The sequence below is a fragment of the Neopsephotus bourkii genome, unplaced genomic scaffold (genome assembly GCF_033783945.1).
Source record: "Neopsephotus bourkii isolate Nb327-2 ecotype Australia unplaced genomic scaffold, CSIRO-AGI_Nbou_v1 NB_1362, whole genome shotgun sequence".
NCBI classification, from domain to species: Eukaryota; Metazoa; Chordata; class Aves; order Psittaciformes; family Psittacidae; genus Neopsephotus; species Neopsephotus bourkii.
In genome coordinates, this window is record NW_026901841.1 from 37,079 (window position 1) to 56,335 (window position 19,257).

The 19,257-nt window shown below is 57.6% G+C and overlaps 3 protein-coding genes across 3 annotated transcripts; all 3 read left to right on the forward strand.

Annotated features, from left to right (window-relative positions):
- The first annotated feature begins 338 nt into the window (after positions 1-338).
- LOC133219515 (exosome complex component RRP46-like) lies at positions 339-4,098 on the forward strand. The gene is made up of 6 exons (XM_061366869.1): positions 339-501; positions 656-769; positions 1,689-1,810; positions 3,251-3,391; positions 3,774-3,863; positions 3,951-4,098. The coding sequence occupies exons 1-6, from the start codon at positions 339-341 to the stop codon at positions 4,041-4,043; spliced, it is 723 nt and encodes a 240-aa protein (XP_061222853.1). The 3' UTR covers positions 4,044-4,098.
- Positions 4,099-5,831: 1,733 nt separating this feature from the next.
- On the forward strand, positions 5,832-7,261 carry LOC133219509 (B9 domain-containing protein 2-like). The gene is made up of 3 exons (XM_061366861.1): positions 5,832-5,923; positions 6,695-6,820; positions 6,911-7,261. The coding sequence occupies exons 1-3, from the start codon at positions 5,836-5,838 to the stop codon at positions 7,231-7,233; spliced, it is 537 nt and encodes a 178-aa protein (XP_061222845.1). The 5' UTR covers positions 5,832-5,835; the 3' UTR covers positions 7,234-7,261.
- A 2,004-nt stretch (positions 7,262-9,265) lies between these two features.
- On the forward strand, positions 9,266-17,345 carry TGFB1 (transforming growth factor beta 1). The gene is made up of 7 exons (XM_061366870.1): positions 9,266-9,629; positions 11,425-11,579; positions 12,377-12,494; positions 13,287-13,370; positions 14,603-14,753; positions 16,467-16,620; positions 17,184-17,345. The coding sequence occupies exons 1-7, from the start codon at positions 9,266-9,268 to the stop codon at positions 17,340-17,342; spliced, it is 1,185 nt and encodes a 394-aa protein (XP_061222854.1). The 3' UTR covers positions 17,343-17,345.
- Positions 17,346-19,257: the final 1,912 nt, after the last annotated feature.

Sequence of the window (19,257 nt, forward strand, 5' to 3'; positions counted from 1 at the left end):
GCCGCCTTCATGCAAGGTGCGGGCCCCTTCCCCGCGGCCTCGGAACCCGCTCCGCACCCCCCTCACAGGGCCAATGGCAGCGGATATACGGCTATCGGGATCGGGGGTATCGCGATATGGGGGTGTGGGGTACGGGGGTATCGCGATATGGGGGTGTGGGGTACGGGGGTATCGCGATATGGGGGTGTGGGGACGGGGGTATCGCGATATGGGGTTCGCTCGCCGCGGTGCCGCCCCCGCGCCCTCAGGAGCCGCGCTCGCAGCACCCTCTGCGCAGCCATCTTCCTTTGTGGGCGTGGCCTCCGGAAGGGGGGGGAGGGGGCGGGAAGACGTGACCAATGGGAGAGCGCGCTGCTGCGCTCCCAGACAGCCGCGGCCAATGGGAGGCGGCGGTGTTGAGAGAGGCCAAGATGGCGGCGAGCAGCGGATGTTGTTTGCGGCCTTTCTCCTGCGAGCTGGGGCTGCTGTCGCGACCCGACGGCTCCGCCGCCTTCATGCAGGGTGCGGGCCCCTTCCCCGCGGCCTCGGAACCCCATAGACCCAATGGCAGCGGCTATACGGCTATCGGGCCATGAGCTATCGCGATATGCGGCTATCGGGACGGCGGTCTGTCGCGGTATAGGGCCTCACTGACCGCGTCGCATCCTTCCCACAGGCGATACCTCCGTGTTGGCCGCACTTTACGGCCCCGCCGAAGCCAAAGGGAACCGGGAGCTCCCGGAGCGGGCGGCGCTGGAGGTGGTGCTGCGGCCTAAAGTGGGGCTGCCCGGTAGGGTCCGGTCCCGTCCCCCCTTCCTCCAACATAGAGGGGCCACTTATGGGGGGGTCCATCCCATAGAGAGGCCATTGGAAGGGGGGGGTCCATTTGGAAGGGGGGTCCTCCCTATAGAGAGGGCTTTAGAAGGGGGGGGTTCTCCCATAGAGGGGCCTTTGGAAATTGGGGCTCCCCCCCATAGAGGGGCCATTGGAAGGGGGAGGGTCCTCCCCATAGAGGGGTCTTTAGAAGCGGGGGAGTTCTCCCCCATAGAGAGGGCTTTAGAAGGGGGGGATCCCTGCATAGAGGGGTCTTTGGGGGTGGGGTTCTGCCCCATAGAGAGGCCTTTGGAAGGAGGCGTGGTTCCCCCATAGAGGAGCCTTTGGAAGGGGGGGGTCCTCCCCATAGAGAGGCCTTTAGAAGGGGGGGATTCCCCCATAGAGGCCTTTAGAAGGGGGGTGGTTCTCCCCATAGAGGGCACATTGGAAAGGGGAGGGTCCCCCTATAGAGTGGCCTTTGGAAGGGAAGGGGGGGGTTGGTCCCCCATAGAGAGCCCTTTAGAAAGGGGGTTCCCCCATAGAGAGGCCTTTTGGGGGGGGTTCCCCCATAGAGAGGCCTTTGGGGGAGGTTCCCCATAGAGAGGCCTTGGGGGGTGTTCCCCCATAGAGAGGCCTTTGGGGGGGGTTCCCCATAGAGAGGCCTTTGGGGGGGGTTCCCCATAGAGAGGCCTTTAGAAAGGGGGGTTCCCCATAGAGAGGCCTTTGGGGGGGGGTTTCCCCATAGAGAGGCCTTGGGGGGGGGTCCCCCCATAGAGAGGGGTTTAGAAAGGGGGGGTTTCCCCATAGAGAGGCCTTGGGGGGGGGGGTCCCCCCATAGAGCAGCCATTTTGGGGTTCCCCCCCCCCCCGTTTCGATCCCCGCCGGTGCCGTTGCAGGGGTGGGGGAGCGCAGCCGGGAGCAGCTCCTGCGCCGCACGTGCGAGGCCGTGGTGCTGGGGGGGCTGCACCCGCGCTGCTCCCTGAGCCTGGGCCTGCAGGTGCTGAGCGACGGCGGCTCCGTATCCTTGGGGGGGGGAATGGGGGGGTTTGGGGGAAAAAATGGGGATTTTGGGTAAGAAATGGGGGATTTGGGGTGAGAAAAGGGGGTTTTGGGTGAGAAAAGGGGGTTTTAGGGTGAGAAATGGGGGTTATGGGTAAGAAACGGGGGTTTTGGGGTGAGAAAAGGTGGTTTTGGGGGTGGAAAATGGGGAATTTGGGGGGGGAAAATGGGCGCATTGAGTGAGAAAGGGTGGATTTTGGTGTGAAAAAGGGGGGTTTTGGGTGAGAAAAGGGGGTTATGGGTAAGAAATGGGGCTTTTGGGTGAGAAAGGGGGTTTTGGGGCTGGAAAATGGGCTTGAGTGAAAGGGGGGTTTTGGGGTGGGAAAAGGATGTTTTGGGGTGGGAAAAGGTGGTTTTGTGGTGAGAAAAATTGATTTTGGGGTGAGAAAAAAGGTTTTGGGGTGAGAAAAGGGGGATTTTGGGGTGAGAAAAGGCAGTTTTGATTGACAAAAGGGGGTTTTGGGTGAGAAATGGGGGTTTTGGGGTGGAAAATGGGGGGGTTGAGTGAGAAGGGGGGCTTTGGGGTAAGAAACCAGGGTTTTGTGGGGAGAAAAGGAGCTTTTTGGGGTGAGAAAGGGGGACTTAGGGTGAGAAAAGGAGGTTTTGGGGTGGGGAAAGTGATTTTGGGGTGAGAAAAGGAGGTTTTGGGGTGGGGAAAGTGATTTTGGGGTGAGAAAAGGAGGTTTTGGTGTGAGAAGGGGGGGTTTTGAGTGATAAAAGGGGGGTTTGGAGTGAGAAAAGGGGGTTTTGGGGTGAGAAAAGAAGGTTTTGGGGTTAAAAGGTGGATTTTGGTGTGAGAAAGGGGGATTTCGGGTGAGAAAGGGGGGTTTTGAGTGACAAAAGGGTGGTTTGGGGTGAGAAAAGGAGGTTTTGGGTAAGAAATGGGGGATTTGGGGTGAGAAAAGGGGGTTTGGGTGAGGGGGTTAGGGTAGAAATGGGGTTTTGGGTAAGAAATGAGGGTTATGGGTAAGAAACAGGGGTTTTGGGGTGAGAAAAGGTGGTTTTGGGGGTGGAAAATTGGGAATTTGGGGGGGGAAAATGGGGGCGTTGAGTGAGAAAGGGGTGGTTTTGGGGTGAGAAACAGGGGGTTTGGGGGGGAAGGGGATATTGGAAGGGAAAAGGGGGATTTGGGGGGGAAATGGGGATTTTGGGGTGAGAAAAGGAGGTTTTGGGGTAGAAAAAGAGGTTTGGTGAGTGGAAAACAGGATTTGGGGTAAGAAACGGGGGGGGTTGGGGTGGGAAGGGGGGGTAGGTGGAAACCAAGGATGGAAAAGGGGGGATTTGGGGTGAGAAAGGGGGAATTTGGGGTAGAAAACATCGATTTTTGGCCATTTCCTCCTCTTGGGGGTGTGTGGGGGAGGGGTTCCCCCCCATTTCTTCCTTAACCCCCCCCCCCAAGCTGCTCTCGTGCTGCCTCAACGCCGCCTGCATGGGGCTGTTGGACGCGGGCCTGCCCCTGGCCTCCCTCTTCTGCGGCGTCGCCTGCGCCCTGCTCCCCGATGGCTCCCTCGTGTTGGACCCCAGCACCCGGCAGGAGCAGGTGGGGGCTCCCCAATCCCATTGGACCCCCCTATAACCATGGTGACTCCCCTATAACCATCGTGACCCCCCATAACCATGGTGACCCCCCTATAACCATCGTGACCCCCCATAACCATCGTGACCCCCCATAACCATCGTGACCCCCCATAACCATCATGACCCCCCTATAACCATTGTGACCCCCCTATAACCATGGTGACCCCCCCGTAACCATCATGACCCCCCCATAACCATGGTGACCCCCCTCTAACCATGGTGACCCCCCTATAACCATGGTGACCCCCCCGTAACCATGGTGACCCCCCCGTAACCATGGTGACCCCCCCGTAACCATGGTGACCCCCCTATAACCATCCTAACCCCCCCCTTTCCCACTGCAGGAGGCTCGCGCCGTCCTCACCTTCGCCATTGACAGCACCGAGAGGAAGGTGCTGATGGCCAGCACCAAAGGGACCTGCTCCATGGAGGAGGTGAGGGCATGGGGATGAGCCTATGGGTGCTAAGGGGGGGGTAGCACCCATCACAGCACCCATCACAGCACCCCCTTTTCCTTCCAGATGCAGCAGTGCATCGCTGCGGCCCAGAGCGCCGCCGACACCATCTTCCAGTTCTATCGCGACTCCATACGGAGGAGGTATTCCAAGTCGTGACATGGAATCAACCCCCCCGCAAGCGGGGGCAGCTGGACTGTCCCCATAGGGCCTGTGCCCCACTGCACACTCAGTAAAGGACCCCCTCTGCCTGCCCCACACTGTGGGTATGAGTGCATCCGTTGATGTCCTGGTAGGCCATCCAAGATGGCGGCGCCCATATGCCGTACACAGAGATGGCGGCGCCCAAGACACCGTGCAGCGCTATTGGTGGTGCGTCCAAGATGGCGGCGCACATGAGCCGTACGTAAAGATGGCGGCGCACATGTGCAGTACACTGCTTAAATGCTGGTGCGTCCAATATGGCGGCGCACATGATCCGTACGCAAAGATGGCGGCCCTCATGTGCAGTACGCTGCTTAGATGCTGGTGCGTCCAATATGGCGGCGCCCAGGTAGCGTACGCAAAGATGGCGGCTCCCAATATGCTGCATAGCACTCCTTATATAGTGGGGCATCCAACATGGCGGCGCCCATGTGCTGTCCCCGGTGCCATACACAAACATGGCGGCGTACAGCGCTGCCTAGGTGCTGGTATATCCAAGATGGCGGCCCCCACGGTGCCATATGGCCCTCTAGATGCTGGTACACCTAATATGGCGGCCCCTAAGTGGCGTATGTTCAAGATGGCGGCACTAAGGTGCTGTACAGCACTGCTTAAGTACTGGTACATCCAAGATGATGGCGCCCATATGCCGTACACAAAGATGGCGGCACCCAAGTGCCATACAGCAGTGCTTAAATGCTGGTGCATCCAAGATGGCGGCGAACAAGGGTTGTTCAGCCCTGCCTGGTGGTGGTGTATCCAAGATGGCGGCCACCACGGTGCAATACGGCCCTCCCTAGATGCTGGTACACCTACTATGGCGGCCCCCAATTGCCGTACGCCCAATATGGCGGCGGCCAAGGCGCCGTACAGAACTCCCCGGATGCTGGCCCACCCAAGATGGCGGCGCCCATCCCGCCGGTCCAGCGCTGCAGTACCGCCGTGCTCCCAAGAGGGCGTCACCCTTCCTGGGCGGGGCTTACGGTGGCGCCAGCCAATGAGGTGGCGGCGTTAGAACGGCGAGCGCGTTGCCGTGGCAACGTGCACCGGAAGTGCGTGTGCGTTGAGATTGGTCGTGGTCTGCAGCGCCGGGAGCTGGAGGTGGGGGTAATGGGGGACAATTGGGTTGCATTGGGGGGGAATGGGGCTGCACTGGGCGGCAGTGGAGCTGCAATGGCGGCAATGGGGACAATGGAGCAGCAATGGGGGGCAATGGGGCTGCAATGGAGACCAATGGGGCGTCAATGGGGCTACAATGGGGGGCCATGGGGCTGCAATGAGTACAATGGGGGGCAATGGGACGGCAATGGGGACAATGAGGATGCAATGGCGGGGAATGGGACTGCAATGAGGGGCAGTGGGGCGGCAATGGGGAGAAAGGAGCTGCAATGGGGGGCAATGGGTGCAATGGGGGTGCAGTGGGGGGCAATGGGAGCAATGGGGGTGCAGTGGGGGGCAATGGAGCTGCAATGGGGGGCAATGGGAGCAATGGGAGGGAATGGGACTGCAATGGGAGGCAATGGCGCTGCAATGGGGGGCAATGTGACTGCAATGAGGGCAATGGGGATGCAGTGTGGCTGCAATGGGGACCAATGGGGCTGCAGTGGGGGCAATGGGGCTGCAATGGGGACCAATGGGGCTGCAATGGGGACAATGGAGCTGCAATGGGGGGCAATGGGAGCAATGGGGGTGCAGTGTGGGGGGGCACTGAGCGTCTCCTTCTCCATTGCCCCCCATAGCCCCCCCCATGGCGGAGCTGCACCTCCTGGGCCAGATCGTGGGGGGCAGCGGCTTCCCCCAGCGCCGCCTCTTCTGCAAGTGGGGGCTGCAGGCGGGTAAGTGGGACCCATAGAGCCCCATAGGGACCCATAGAGCCCCATAGAGACCTACAGAGGCTCCATAGGGACCCATAGAGACCCCATAAAGACCCATAGAGACCTCAGAGAGAGAGCCTCATAAAGCCCCATAGAGGCTCCATAGAGACCCCCATAGAAACTGCCATAGAGACCCCAGATGCCCATAGAGACCTCATAGAGAACCCCATAAAGACCCCATAGAGACTCCATAGAGTGCCCCATAGAGACCCTCATAGGGACCCCAAAGAGACCCTATAGGGATCCCCATACAGACCCTGTAGAGACCTCAGAGACCCCATAAAGACCTCATAGAGACCCCAAAGAGCCCCATAGAGACGCCCATAGAGGCACCATAGAGATGATAGAGAGACCCCATAGAGACTCCATAGAGACCCATAGGGACCCATAGAACCCCCATACAGACCATAGAGACCCATAGGGACCCCATGGAGCCCCACAGAGATGCCCATAGAGACCCTAGAGATTCCATAGAGACCCCATAGAACCCCATAGAGCCCCATAGGGACCCATAGAGCCACCACAGAGCCCCCATAGAGACCATAGGGACTCCATAGAGCCCCATAGAGACTCCATAGAGACCCATAGGGACCAACAGAGCCCCCATAGAAGCCCCATAGAGACTCCATAGAGCCCCCATAGACACCATAGGGACTCCATAGAGCCCCCATAGAGACCATAGAACCCCCATAGAGCCTCCACAGAGCGCCCCACAGCTCCCGTTCCCCGCAGGCGCCGCCTGGCGGCCGCTCTCAGGCCTCACCTCGGGCCAGACGCACGTGGATGACCCGCAGGCCGATGACGTCACTTACTGGAGCCACCCCATCGACGTGCACTACGCCACCAAAGGCCTGCAGGGTGCGTGTGTGCCCCCACGTGTCCTTAGCGTGTCCTTAGCGTGTCCTTAGCATGTCCTTAGCATGTTCTAAGCGTGTCCCACGTGCGCAGGGTGGCCGCGGCTCCACGTGCAGGTGTGGCACCAGGACGGCTTCGGCCGCTGCGACGTGATTGGCTACGGCTTCTGTCACGTGCCCTCGGCGCCGGGCCTCCACTCGGTGCGCTGCGTCACGTGGCGCCCCCTAGCGGGCTGGAGGGAGCGGGCGCGGCGGCGGTGGGTCGGGGGCGGGGCCAGGTTGGCGCATGCGCAGGAGGTGGTGGCGGGGGGAGGCGGGGAGCGCTTCCGGTTGCGGAGCGAGGCGGGCGGAAGCGTCCATTTGGAGCTGGGGGTGGTGTTGAGGCACTTCCGGCGCTTCGGGGTGCGCTGCGCATGAGCGGGGGCGGGCACCCCCCCCCCACTTGGTACGGGCCGGGCCGCAACGGGGTCTAAGGAGGGGTCCTGCAGGGGCGGGAGGGGGCAATGGGCTTCTATGGGGGTAATGGGGCTCTAGGGGGGGCAGTGGGGTTCTATGGGGGCAGTAGGGTTCTATAGGGGAGGTAGTGGGGCTCTATGGGGGGCAGGGGGGTTCTATAGGGGGCAATGGGGCTCTAGGGGGCCATGGGGCTCTATGGGGGTAATGGGGTTCTAGGGGGGGGAATGGGGTTCTGGGGGGGAATGGGGTTCTATGGGGGGGAATGGGGTTCTATGGGGGTAATGGGCTTTTATGGGGGCAGTAGGGTTCTATGGAGGTAATGAGGCTCTATGGGGGGCAGGGGTGTTCTATAGGGGGGCAATGGGACAATGGGGTTCTATAGGGGGTAATGGGGTTCTATGGGGGCAGTGGTGTTCTGTAGGGGGCAATGGGGTTTTATAGGGGGCAGTGGGGTTCTATGGGGGGCAGTGGGACATTGGGTTTCTATACGGATGCAATGGGACATTGGGGTTTTATAGGGGTGCAATGGGTTCTATAGGGATGCAGTGGTATTCTATAGGGATGCAATGGGACATTGGGATTCTATAGGGGTGCAGTGGGGTTCTATAGGGGTGCAATGGGGTTCTATGGGGATGCAATGGGACATTGGGGTTCTACAGGGGTGCAGTGGGGTTCTATAGGGATTTAATAGGACATTGGGGTTCTATAGGGATGCAATGGGACATTGGGGTCCTATAGGTGTGCATTGGGGTCCTATAGGGCTGCAATTGCCCCCCCTGTACCCCCATCACCCCCCTTATCCCCCATAAAGCTCCTCCCCCCCCTCTGTTACCGCCTTGGTTTCATCCGGGGGGGGGGGGGTGGTGGTGGGGCGGAAACGTCCCAGCCACGGGATGGGGGGAGGGGGGGGGGTCCCGTTTCCTTCCCCTCCCCCCCCCCGTGACTCAGTTTCGCCGCCTCCAACTGAGCGGAAAAGGGGGGGGAGGGGAGGGGGGCCTTTAACCCCCCCCCAAACGCTTTAAGCGCCCCCTCCCCCCCCCGGCGTTTCCTGGGTGGGGCCGCCCCCGGTGCGTTTTAAACGGGCCTGGAGGGAGCGAAACGGGAACTGAGCGTGGGGGAGGGGCGGGGGGGGCAGCGGCTCCCAACGGTGCTGAAGGCTTCAAAGCGGGGAGGGGGAGAAACGGTGGTGGTTGAGGGGGGGGAGGGGAGCGTTTGGGACCGTTTAGAAGCGTTTGGAACCGTTCGGGACCGTTTGCAAGCGTTTGGGTGCGTTTGGAGCCGTTGGAAACCGTTTGGAACCGTTCGGGACTGTTTGCAAGCGTCTGGAAGCGTTTGGGACCGTTTGGATCTATTTGGGAGCGCTTAGAACCACTCGGAATCGTTTGGGACCGTTTGGATCCGCTTGGGACCGTTTGAAACCGTTTGGGACCGCTGGAAACCGTCTGCAAGCGTTTGGGAGCTTTTAAAACGATTTGGAACCGTTTGGATCTATTTGGGAGCCCTTAGAACCACTCGGAATCGTTTGGAAGCGTTTGGGACCATTTGGATCCGCTTAGGACCGTTTAAAACCGTTTGCAAGCATTTGGGAGCTTTTCAAACCGTTTGGGACCGTTTGGATCTGCTTGGGACCGTTGGAAACCGTTGGGGAGCCTTTGAAACCGTTTGCAAGCGTTTGGGAGCGTTTGAAACCGTTTGGATCCGCTTGGGACCGTTTCCAAGCGTTTGGGAGCGTTTAAAACAGTTTGCAAGCGTTTGCGAGCCTTCGGATCCGCTTGGGAGCCGTTCGGGAGCGCTCGGAAGCGCTCGGATCCGCTTGGGAGCGCTCGGAGCCGCTCGGAAGCGCTCGGATCCGCTTGGGAGCGCTCGGAGCCGTTCGGAAGCGCTCGGATCCGCTTGGGAACGCTCGGAGCCGTTCGGAAGCGCTCGGATCCGCTTGGAAGCGCTCGGAGGCGCTCGGAAGCGCTCGGAGCCGTTCGGGGGGAGGGGGCGGAGCATGGAGCCGTTGCCTCTGGTGCTGGCGTTGGCGCTGGCGCTGGGCGCGGCGCGCGCGCTGTCCACGTGCCGCTCGCTGGACCTGGAGGCCGCGCGGCGGAAGCGGATCGAGGCCGTGCGGGGCCAGATCCTGAGCAAACTGCGCATGAGCGCCCCTCCCCCACCCCCTCCTTCCTCCTCCCCCTCCCCCTCCTCTTCCTCCCCCCCACCGGAACCGGCGCTGCCCGACGACGTGCGCGCGCTCTACAACAGCACGTGGGAGCTGCTGCAGCAGCAGCAGCGGGAGAGGGGGGCGCCCCCTAGCGGCCCGGAGGAGTACTACGCGAAGGAGCTGCACCGCTTCCCTATGGAGCCGCCTGGAGATGGTGAGGGGGGAAAAAGGGGTGGGGGGATGTCTATGGGCATCCTATGGGGGTCACTGTGGGGGTCACTATGGGTGTTCCAATGGGTGTCCCAACGGGCATCCGATGGGTGACCCAGTGGGTGTCCCAATGGGCATCCTATGAGTGCCTCTATGGGTGTTCCTATGGGTGTCCCAATGGGCATCCTATGAGTGCCTCTATGGGTGTTCCTATGGGTGTCCCAATGGGCATCCTATGAGTGCCTCTATGGGTGTTCCTATGGGGGTTCCAATGGGCATCCTATGGGTGTTCCAATGGGTATCCCAATGGGCATCCTCTGGGGGTCACTATGGGTGTCCCAGTGGGCATCCAATGGGTGTTCCTTTGGGTGTCCCAATGGGTGTTCCTTTGGGTGTCCCAGTGGGTGTCTCTATGGGCGTTTCAATGGGTGTCCCTATGGGCGTCCTAATGGGCATCCTATGGGTGTCCCAATGGGTGTCCCTATGGCTGCCCCAATGGGCATCCTATGGGCATCCCAATGGGCATTCTGTGGGTGTTCCAATGGGTGACCCTATCGGTGCCCCAATGGGCATCCTATGGGTGTCCCACTGGATGTCCTTATGGGCGTCCCAATGGGCATCCTATGGTTGTTCCAATGGGTGTCCCAGGGGGCGTCACTATGGGTACCACTATGGTGTCTTTATGGGTGTCCCTATGGGCATCCAATGGGTGTTCCAGTGGGCATCCTTATGGGCATCGCTATGGGCACCCTAATGGGCATCCCAATAGGCATCCAATGGACATTCCTATGGGCATCCCAATGAGCATCACTGTGGGTACCACAGTGGGCATCACTATGGGCATCCCTATGGGCACCCCAATGGGTTGGGGCACCCATGGGAGCCCTGCTGGGGGGGGTGTTTATGGGTGCTCAGTGGGGTTTATGGGTGCTCAATGGGGTTTATGGGTACTCAATGGGGGGAGCACATCCCAGCCCCCTTCCCCTCCCCCATTGGGTGCCCCATGCTCCCCTCCCCCCCCTCATTTCCTCCTATCCTGGTGCATCCGGATGTTGTGGTTTGCTGAGGAATTCCGGGCTGCAGGGGGCCAGAAAGGGGGGAGGGGATGCTATGGGGCGCTATGGGGCACTATAAGGCTCTGTGGGTCTCTGTGGGTGTCTATGGGTCCCTATGATCCCTATGGGTCTCTATGGCTCGCTATGGGGTGCTATGGGTCACGATGGGTCTCTATGGATCTCTGTGGATCCCTATGGGGCTCGACGTGTCTCTATAGGTCCCTAGGGGTCTGTATGGATCCTTCTGGGTCCCAGTGAGTTCCTATGGGTTCTCTCCCTATGGGTCCCAATGGGTTCCTATGGGTATCTATGTGTCCCTATGGTTTCTTATGGGGTCTCTATGGGTCCCTATGGGTCTGTATTGGGTCTCTGTGGGTCCCAATGGGTCTCTATGGGGTCTGTATGTATCCTTGTGTATCTCATGTATCCCTATGTATTGCTATATCCTTATTTATCCTTATGTTTCCATTCCTATGTATCCCCATGTATCCCCTATGTATTCCTATGTATCCATCCCTATGTATCCATCCCCATGGATCCCCATGTATCCATCCCCATGTATCCATCCCCATGTAATGTATCCATCCCCATGGATCCCCATGTATCCATCCCCATGGATCCCCATGTATCCATCCCCATGTATCTATCCCCATGTATCCATCCCCATGTATCCATCCCCATCCATCCCCATGGATCCCAATGTATCCCTATGGCTCCCATTGTCCCTCCCCCCCGCAGGCTCAGGCTCCGCCCCCGGCCGCGCGCTCCTGCTGCGCTTCAACGCCTCGCGCATGCGCGCTGAGCTGAGCCGGGGGGCGCTGCTGCACCGCGCCGAGCTGCGCATGCTCCGCCAGAGGGCGCCCGAGGGCGGCGACCAGCAGCGCCTGGAGCTCTACCAGGTACCGCTCCTTCCGCCGCACGTCTCTATGGTCACTGGGAGGACCTGGGTACCGGAACACCCCCATTATGGTCAATGGAAGGGCCTGGGTGCGGGAACCGCCCCCATTATGGTCACTGGGAGGACCTGGGTACCGGAACACCCCCATTATGGGCAATGGAAGGGTCCTGGGTATGGGAACCGCCCCATTATGGGCAATGGGAGGGCCTGGGTATAGGAACCCCCCCATTATGGTCAATGGAAGGGCCTGGGTATAGGAACGCCCCCATTATGGTCAATGGGAGGGCCTGGGTATGGGAACCCCCCCATTATGGTCAATGGAAGGGCCTGGGTATGGGAACCCCCCCATTATGGTCACTGGGAGGACCTGGGTACCGAAACACCCCCATTATGGTCAATGGGAGGGGCTGGGTATGGGAACCGCCCCCATTATGGTCAATGGGAGGGGATGGGTATGGGAACCCCCCCATTATGGTCAATGGGAGGGGATGGGTATGGGAACCCCCCATTATGGTCAATGGATGTGGTGTTGGGGTCCCTGGATGTGGTTTTGGGGTCCAGGGATGGGTTTTGGGGTCTCCAGATGTGGTTTTGGGGTCCCCGGATGTGGTTTTGGGGTCCAGGGATGGGTTTTAGGGTCCCGGGATGGGTTTTGGGGTCCCTGGATGTGGTTTTGGGGTCCCTGGATGGGTTTTGGGGTCCCTGGATGGGGTTTTGGGGTCCCCGGATGTGGTCTTGGGGTCCAGGGATGGGTTTTGGGGTCCCCATTGTGACTGGCGGGGTCTCCTCTCCCCCCAGGGCTTTGGCAACGCCTCCTGGAGGTACCTGCAGGGCCGCTGGGTGCGGGCGGCCCCGGACGAGGAATGGGTCTGGTTCGACGTCACCGAGGCCGTGCAGCAGTGGCTGGGGGGCAATGGTGATGTATGGGGGGGGACGGGTAATGGGGTCCCAATGGGCAGGCAATGGGGACCTCAATGGGCATCTCTATGGGTACCCAATGGGGACCTCAGTGGGCATCTCTATGGGTACCCTACGGGGACATCAATGGGCATCTCTATGGGTACCCAATGGGCACCTCAATGGGCATCTCTAGGGGTACCCAATGGGGACCTCAGTGGGCATCTCTATGGGTACCTAATGGGGACCTCAATGGGCATCTCTATGGGTACCCAATGGGCACCTCAATGGGCATCTCTAGGGGTACCCAATGGGGACCTCAGTGGGCATCTCTATGGGTACCCAATGGGGACCTCAATGGGCACCTCAATGGGTACCCAATGGGGACCTCAGTGGGCATCTCTATGGGTACCTAATGGGGACCTCAATGGGCATCTCTATGGGTACCCAATGGGGACCTCAATGGGCATCTCTATGGGTACCCAATGGGGACCTCAATGGGCATCTCTATGGGTACCCAATGGGGACCTCAGTGGGCATCTCTATGGGTACCCAATGGGGACCTCAATGGGCATCTCTATGGGTACCCAATGGGGACCTCAATGGGCATCTCTATGGGTACCCAATGGGCATCTCTAGGGGTACCCAATGGGGACTTCAATGGGCATCTCTATGGGTACCTAATGGGGACCCCAATGGGCATCTCAATGGCACCCAATGGAACCTAATGGCACCCAATGGGCTCTCAGTGGGCACTCTATGGTCCCCCCATGGTCCCCCCCCATCGCCACTGACCCCTCTCTCCCCATAGACCCCATGGGCACGTTCAAGCTGAGCGTCCATTGCCCCTGTGACGAGCCGGGGCCGCCCCCCCCCATGCGCGTCACCTTCGAAGGTACCGGGGGGGGGGGGGGGTACAGTGTGGGTGTTTTGGGTTGAATTCGGGTGATTTGGGGTTAAATCTGGGTGATTTTGGTTAAATTTGGGTGATTTTGGGTTAAATTTGGATGATTTGGGGTTAGATTTGGGTGGTTTTGGGTTAAATCCGGGTGATTTGGGGTTCAATTCAAATGATTTTGGGTTAAATCCGGGTGATTTGGGGTTCAATTTGGATGATTTTGGGTTAAATTCGGGTGATTTGGGGTTAAATCCGGGTGATTTTGGTTAAATCTGGGTGGTTTTGTGTTAAATCCAGGTGATTTGGAATTGAATTTGGGTGATTTTGGTTAAATTCTGGTCATTTGGGGTTAAATTTGGGTGATTCTGGGTTAAGTTTGTGTGATTTTGATTAAATTTCTGTGATCTTAGGTTGAATTTAGGTGTTTTGGGTTAAATCCCGGTGATTTGGGTTAAAACTGGATGTTTTGGGATTAAATTTGAGTGATTTGGGGCTAAATTTGAGTGATTTGGGGTTAAATTTGGGTGATTTGGGGTTAATTCTGGATGTTTTGGGGTTAAATTTGTGTTTTCAGTTAAATCGCAGTGGTTTTGGTTAAATTTGGGTGGTTTTGGTTAAATTTGAGAGTTTTGGGGTTAAATCGCGGTGGTTTCGGTTAAATCTGGGTGTTCTGGGGTTAAATCACGTTGGTTTTGTTTAAATTTGGGTGTTCTGGGGTTAATTTGCAGTGATTATGGTTATATTCGGGTGATTTTGGTTTAATTCCGCATGTTTTGGGGTTAAATTTGGGTGTTCTGGGGTTAAATCGCGGTGATTTTGGGTTAAATTTGAGTGATTTTGGGTTAATTTCGGATGTTTTGGGGTTAAATTTGTGTGTTTTGAGGTTAAACCGCGGTGTTTTGGGGTTAAATTTGGGTGTTTTGGGGTTAAATCACGGTGGTTTTGGTTAAATTTGGGTGTTTTGGATTAATTCCGGGTGTTTGGGGGTTAAATCCCGGTGTTTTGGGGTTAAAATTGGGTGATTTTGGGTTAAATCCCGGTGATTTTGGGTTAATTCCGGATGTTTTGGGGTTAAATTTGGGTGATTTTGAGGTTAAATCGCGGTGATTTTGGTTAAATTTGGGTGCTTTGGGGTTAAATCCCGGTGTTTTGGGGTTAAATTTGGGTGTTTTGGGTTAAATTCGGGTGTTTTTGGGTTCAATCCGGGTGTTTTCGGTGCTGTTGGGCAGGGTTCGAGCAGCAGCGCGGGGACATGCAGGGCATCGCCCGCAAGCACCAGCGCGCCCCCTACCTGCTGGCCATGGTACTGCCCGAGGAGCGCGGCAACGACCTCCGCAGCGCCCGGCGCCGCCGCGGCCTCGACCCCCCCTTCTGCTTCGGGTGAGTGCGCCCGGACACAAAACGGACCCAAAATGACCCAAAATGGACCCAAAATGACCCAAAATGGACCCAAAATGACCCAAAATGACCAAAATGACCCAAAATGGACCAAAACTGACCCAAAATGACCCAAAACGGACCCAAACTGACCCAAATCAGCCCAAAACAGAACAAAAGGGACCCAAAATGGACCAAAACAGACCAAAATGGACCCAAACAGACCCAAGTCAGCCCAAAAGGGACCTAAACTGACCCAAAATGGACCCAAAACAGACCAAAAGGGACACAAAATGGATCAAAACGGGACCCAAAATGGACCAAAATTGACGCAAAATGGACCAAAACAGCCCAAAATGGACCCGAACAGACCCAAGTCAGCCCAAAATGAACCCAAATAGATGCATTGACTCCCATTCATTCCCCACTGACTCCTATTCATCCCCATTGCCCCCCATTCACTGCTCCCCATTCATCACCCCCCCCCGTTCACCCCATTGACTCCCATTCATTGCCCCCCATTCACTCCTCCCCATTTATCCCCATTGACTCCCATTTATTTCCCCTTATTCATTGCCCCCATTCATCCCCATTCCCTCTATTCATCCCTATTGACTCCCATTCATTTCACCTATTCATCCCCATTGGCCCCCATTCATTGCCCCCCATTCATCCCCATTGACTCCCATTCATTTCCCCATTCATTCCTCCCCATTCATCCCCATTGACTCCCATTCATCCCCCCCATTCATTTCCCCATTCCCCCATTCATCCCCCCCATTGACTCCTCCCATTTCCCCCCATTCATTTCCCCCATTCATTGCCCCATTCCTCCCATTCATCCCCATCCCCCTCCATTCCCCCCATTCATCCGCCCACTGACTCCCATTCATTCCCCCCATTCATCCCCATTGACTCCCATTTGTTCCCCCCATTCGTTCCCCCCATTCATTCATCCCCACTGACTCCCATTCATTGCCCCCATTCATTGCCCCCCATTAATTGCCCCCCATTCATTTCCCCCCATTCACCCCCCCATTCATTCATCCCCATTGACTCCCATTCCCCCCATTCATTCATCCCCATTGACTCCCATTCATTCCCCCATTCATTCATCCCCATTCACTCCCATTCATTCCCCCATTCATTCATCCCCATTCCCCCCATTCATTGCCCCCCATTCATTGCCCCCATTCATTCATCCCCCCCATTGACCCCCATTCATTTATCCCCATTCATTCCCCCATTCATTCATCCCCATTTCCCCCCATTCATCCCCACTGTCCCCATTCATCCCCCCATTCATTCATCCCCATTGACTCCCATTCATCCCCATTGCCCCCCATTCATTCATCCCCATTGCCCCCCATTCATTGACTCCCATTCATCCCCCCCATTCATTCATCCCCATTGCCCCCCATTCATTGACTCCCATTCATCCCCCGCATTCATTCATCCCCATTGCCCCCCCTTCATTGACTCCCATTCATCCCCCCATTCATTCATCCCCATTGCCCCCCATTCATCCCCCCATTCATCCCCCCTCATTCATCCCCATTGCGCCCCCTCCATTCATCCCCATTCATCCCCATTCATCCCCATTGACTCCCATTCATCCCCCCCCCATTCATCCCCATTGACTCCCATTCATCCCCATTGCCCCCCCCCATTCATCCCCATTGCCCCCCATTCATCCCCATTCCCCCCCCCGCGCAGGCCGGAGGAGCCGAGCTGCTGCCTGCGCCCGCTCTACATCGACTTCCGGCGGGACCTGCACTGGCGCTGGATCCACGAGCCCCGCGGGTACATGGCCAACTTCTGCGGGGGGGGCTGCCCCTACCTCTGGAGCGCGGACACCCAGTACTCCAAGGTGCGCCCCGGCCCCTATGTGTGGGGTGGGACCCATAAGTGTGGGGCTGGGAGCCATAAGTGGGGGATGGGAGCCATAAGTGGGGGATGGGAGCCATAAGTGGGGGTGGGAGCTATAAGTGTGGGGCTGGGAGCCGTAAGTGGGGGGTGGGAGCCATAAGTGGGGGGTGGGAGCCGTAAGTGGGGGGTGGGAGCCATAAGTGGGGGGTGGGAGCCATAAGTGGGGGGTGGGACCCATAAGTGGGGGGTGGGAGCCATAAGTGGGGGGTGGGAGCCATAAGTGGGGGGTGGGACCCATAAGTGTGGGGCTGGGAGCCATAAGTGGGGGGCGGGACCCATAAGTGTGGGGTGGGACCCATAAGTGTGGGGAGGGACCCATGAGGGGGGGGGGGGGGAGCCGTAAGTGCGGCTCCCGCCCCATAACCGCGGCTCCCACCCCCTAAGCGCGGCTCCAGCCCCATAACCGTGGCTTCCGCCCCATAACCGCGGCTCCCGCCCCATAACCGCGACTCCAGCCCCATAAGTGTGGGTCCCACCCCCTAAGTGACCGCTGCCCCCCCGCAGGTGCTGGCCCTGTACACGCAGCACAACCCGGGGGGCTCGGCCGCCCCCTGCTGTGTGCCCCAGAGCCTGGAGCCGCTCCCCATCGTTTACTACGTGGGGCGCAAGGCGCGCGTGGAGCAGCTCTCGGACATGGTGGTGCGGGCCTGCAAGTGCAGCTGAGCCCGGGCCCGAAACCGCAGGAAATGGACCCAAAATAGAGCCAAAAGCACCCGAAATCGGCAGAAATGGACCCAAAATGGGCAGAAATGGACCCAAAATGGGCAGAAATGGACCCAAAATGGAGCCAAATGGACCCAAAATGGGCAGAAATGGACCCAAAATGGGCATAAATACACCCAAAATGGAACAAAACCACCCAAAACTGGCAGAAATGGACCCAAAATGGGCAGAAATAGACCCAAAATGGGCAGAAATGGACCCAAAATGGGCTCAAATGGACCCAAAATGGGCACAAATGGACCCAAAACGGACCCAAAACTGCAGGAAATGGACCCAAAACGGAGCCGAAACTGCAGGAAATGGACCCAAAACAGAGCCAAAACGGACCCAAAACTGCAGGAAATGGACCCAAAATGGAGCCAAAACGGAGCCGGAACGGACCCAAAACCGCAGGAAATGGACCCAAAATAGAGCCAAAACGGAGCCGGAACGGACCCAAAACTGCAGGAAATGGACCCAAAACAGAGCCAAAACGGACCCAAAACCGACCGAAATGGACCCAAAACGGAGCCAAACGGACCCAAAACCGCAGGAAATGGACCCAAAATGGACCCAAAACTGCAGGAAATAGACCCAAAATGGACCCAGAACAGGTAAAAGCTGCAAGTGCAGCTGAGCCCCACGGACCCAAAACTGCAGGAAATGGACCCGAAACTGCCTGAAATGGACCCAAAATGGAGCCGAAACTGCCTGAAATGGACCCAAAACTGCAGGAAATGGACCCAAAACAGAGCCAAAACGGACCCAAAACCGCCCCAAATGGACCCAAAATGGACCCAAAACGGAGCCAAACGGACCCAAAACTGCAGGAAATGGACCCAAAATAGACCCAGAACAGGTAAAAGCTGCAAGTGCAGCTGAGCCCAACGGACCCAAAACTGCAGGAAATGGACCCAAAACGGACCCAAAACCGCCTCAAACGAACCCAAAACCACCAGAAACGGACCCAAAACAGAGCCGAAACGGACCTGAAACTGCCCCAAATGGACCCAAAACCGCTGGAAACGGACCCAAAACCACCAGAAACAGACTCAGAGCCAAAACGGACCCAAACCCACTCCAAACGGACCCAAAACGGAGCTGAAACGGACCCAAAACCGCCCCAAATGGACCCAAAACCGCTGGAAACGGACCCAAAACAGAGCCAAAACCACCCCAAATGGACCCAAAACTGCAGGAAATGGACCCAAAATAGAGCCAGAACAGGTAAAAGCTGCAAGTGCAGCTGAGCCCAACAGACCCAAAACCGACCCAAATGCACCAAAAATGGACCCGAAACTGCAGGAAATTGACCCAAAACCGCCTGAAATGCACCCAAAACGGACCTGAAACGGACCGAAAACTGCAGGAAATGGACCCAAAACTGCAGGAAATGGACCCAAAACTGCAGGAAATTGACCCAAAACAGACCCGAAACTGCCTGAAATTGACCTAAAACAGGCAAAACCAGCCCAAAATTGCCCAAAATTGCCCAAACCAGCCTTAAGAAACACAAACCACCACCAAAATCAGCCTTTTTCACCCCAAAAGCACCGCTTTGGACCCAAAACATCGCTTTTCTACCCCAAAAACCCAACCCAGAGACCCCAAACCCCCTCCCTTTTTGTACTCCCAAAATCGCCCTTTTTCACCCCAAAATCCCCCCCCCAACCACTGTGTGGTTGCACAGGGCAAGGGCAGCTGACCCAAAACCCCCCTTTTTCACCCCAAAACGCTTTTGTACCCCAATAACCCCCCTATGTGCACCCAAAATCCACCTTTTTCACCCCAAAACGCTTTTGTACCCCAAAACCCCCCTTTGTGCACCCCAAATCCACCTTTTTCACCCCAAAGTGCTTTTATACCCCCAAAACCC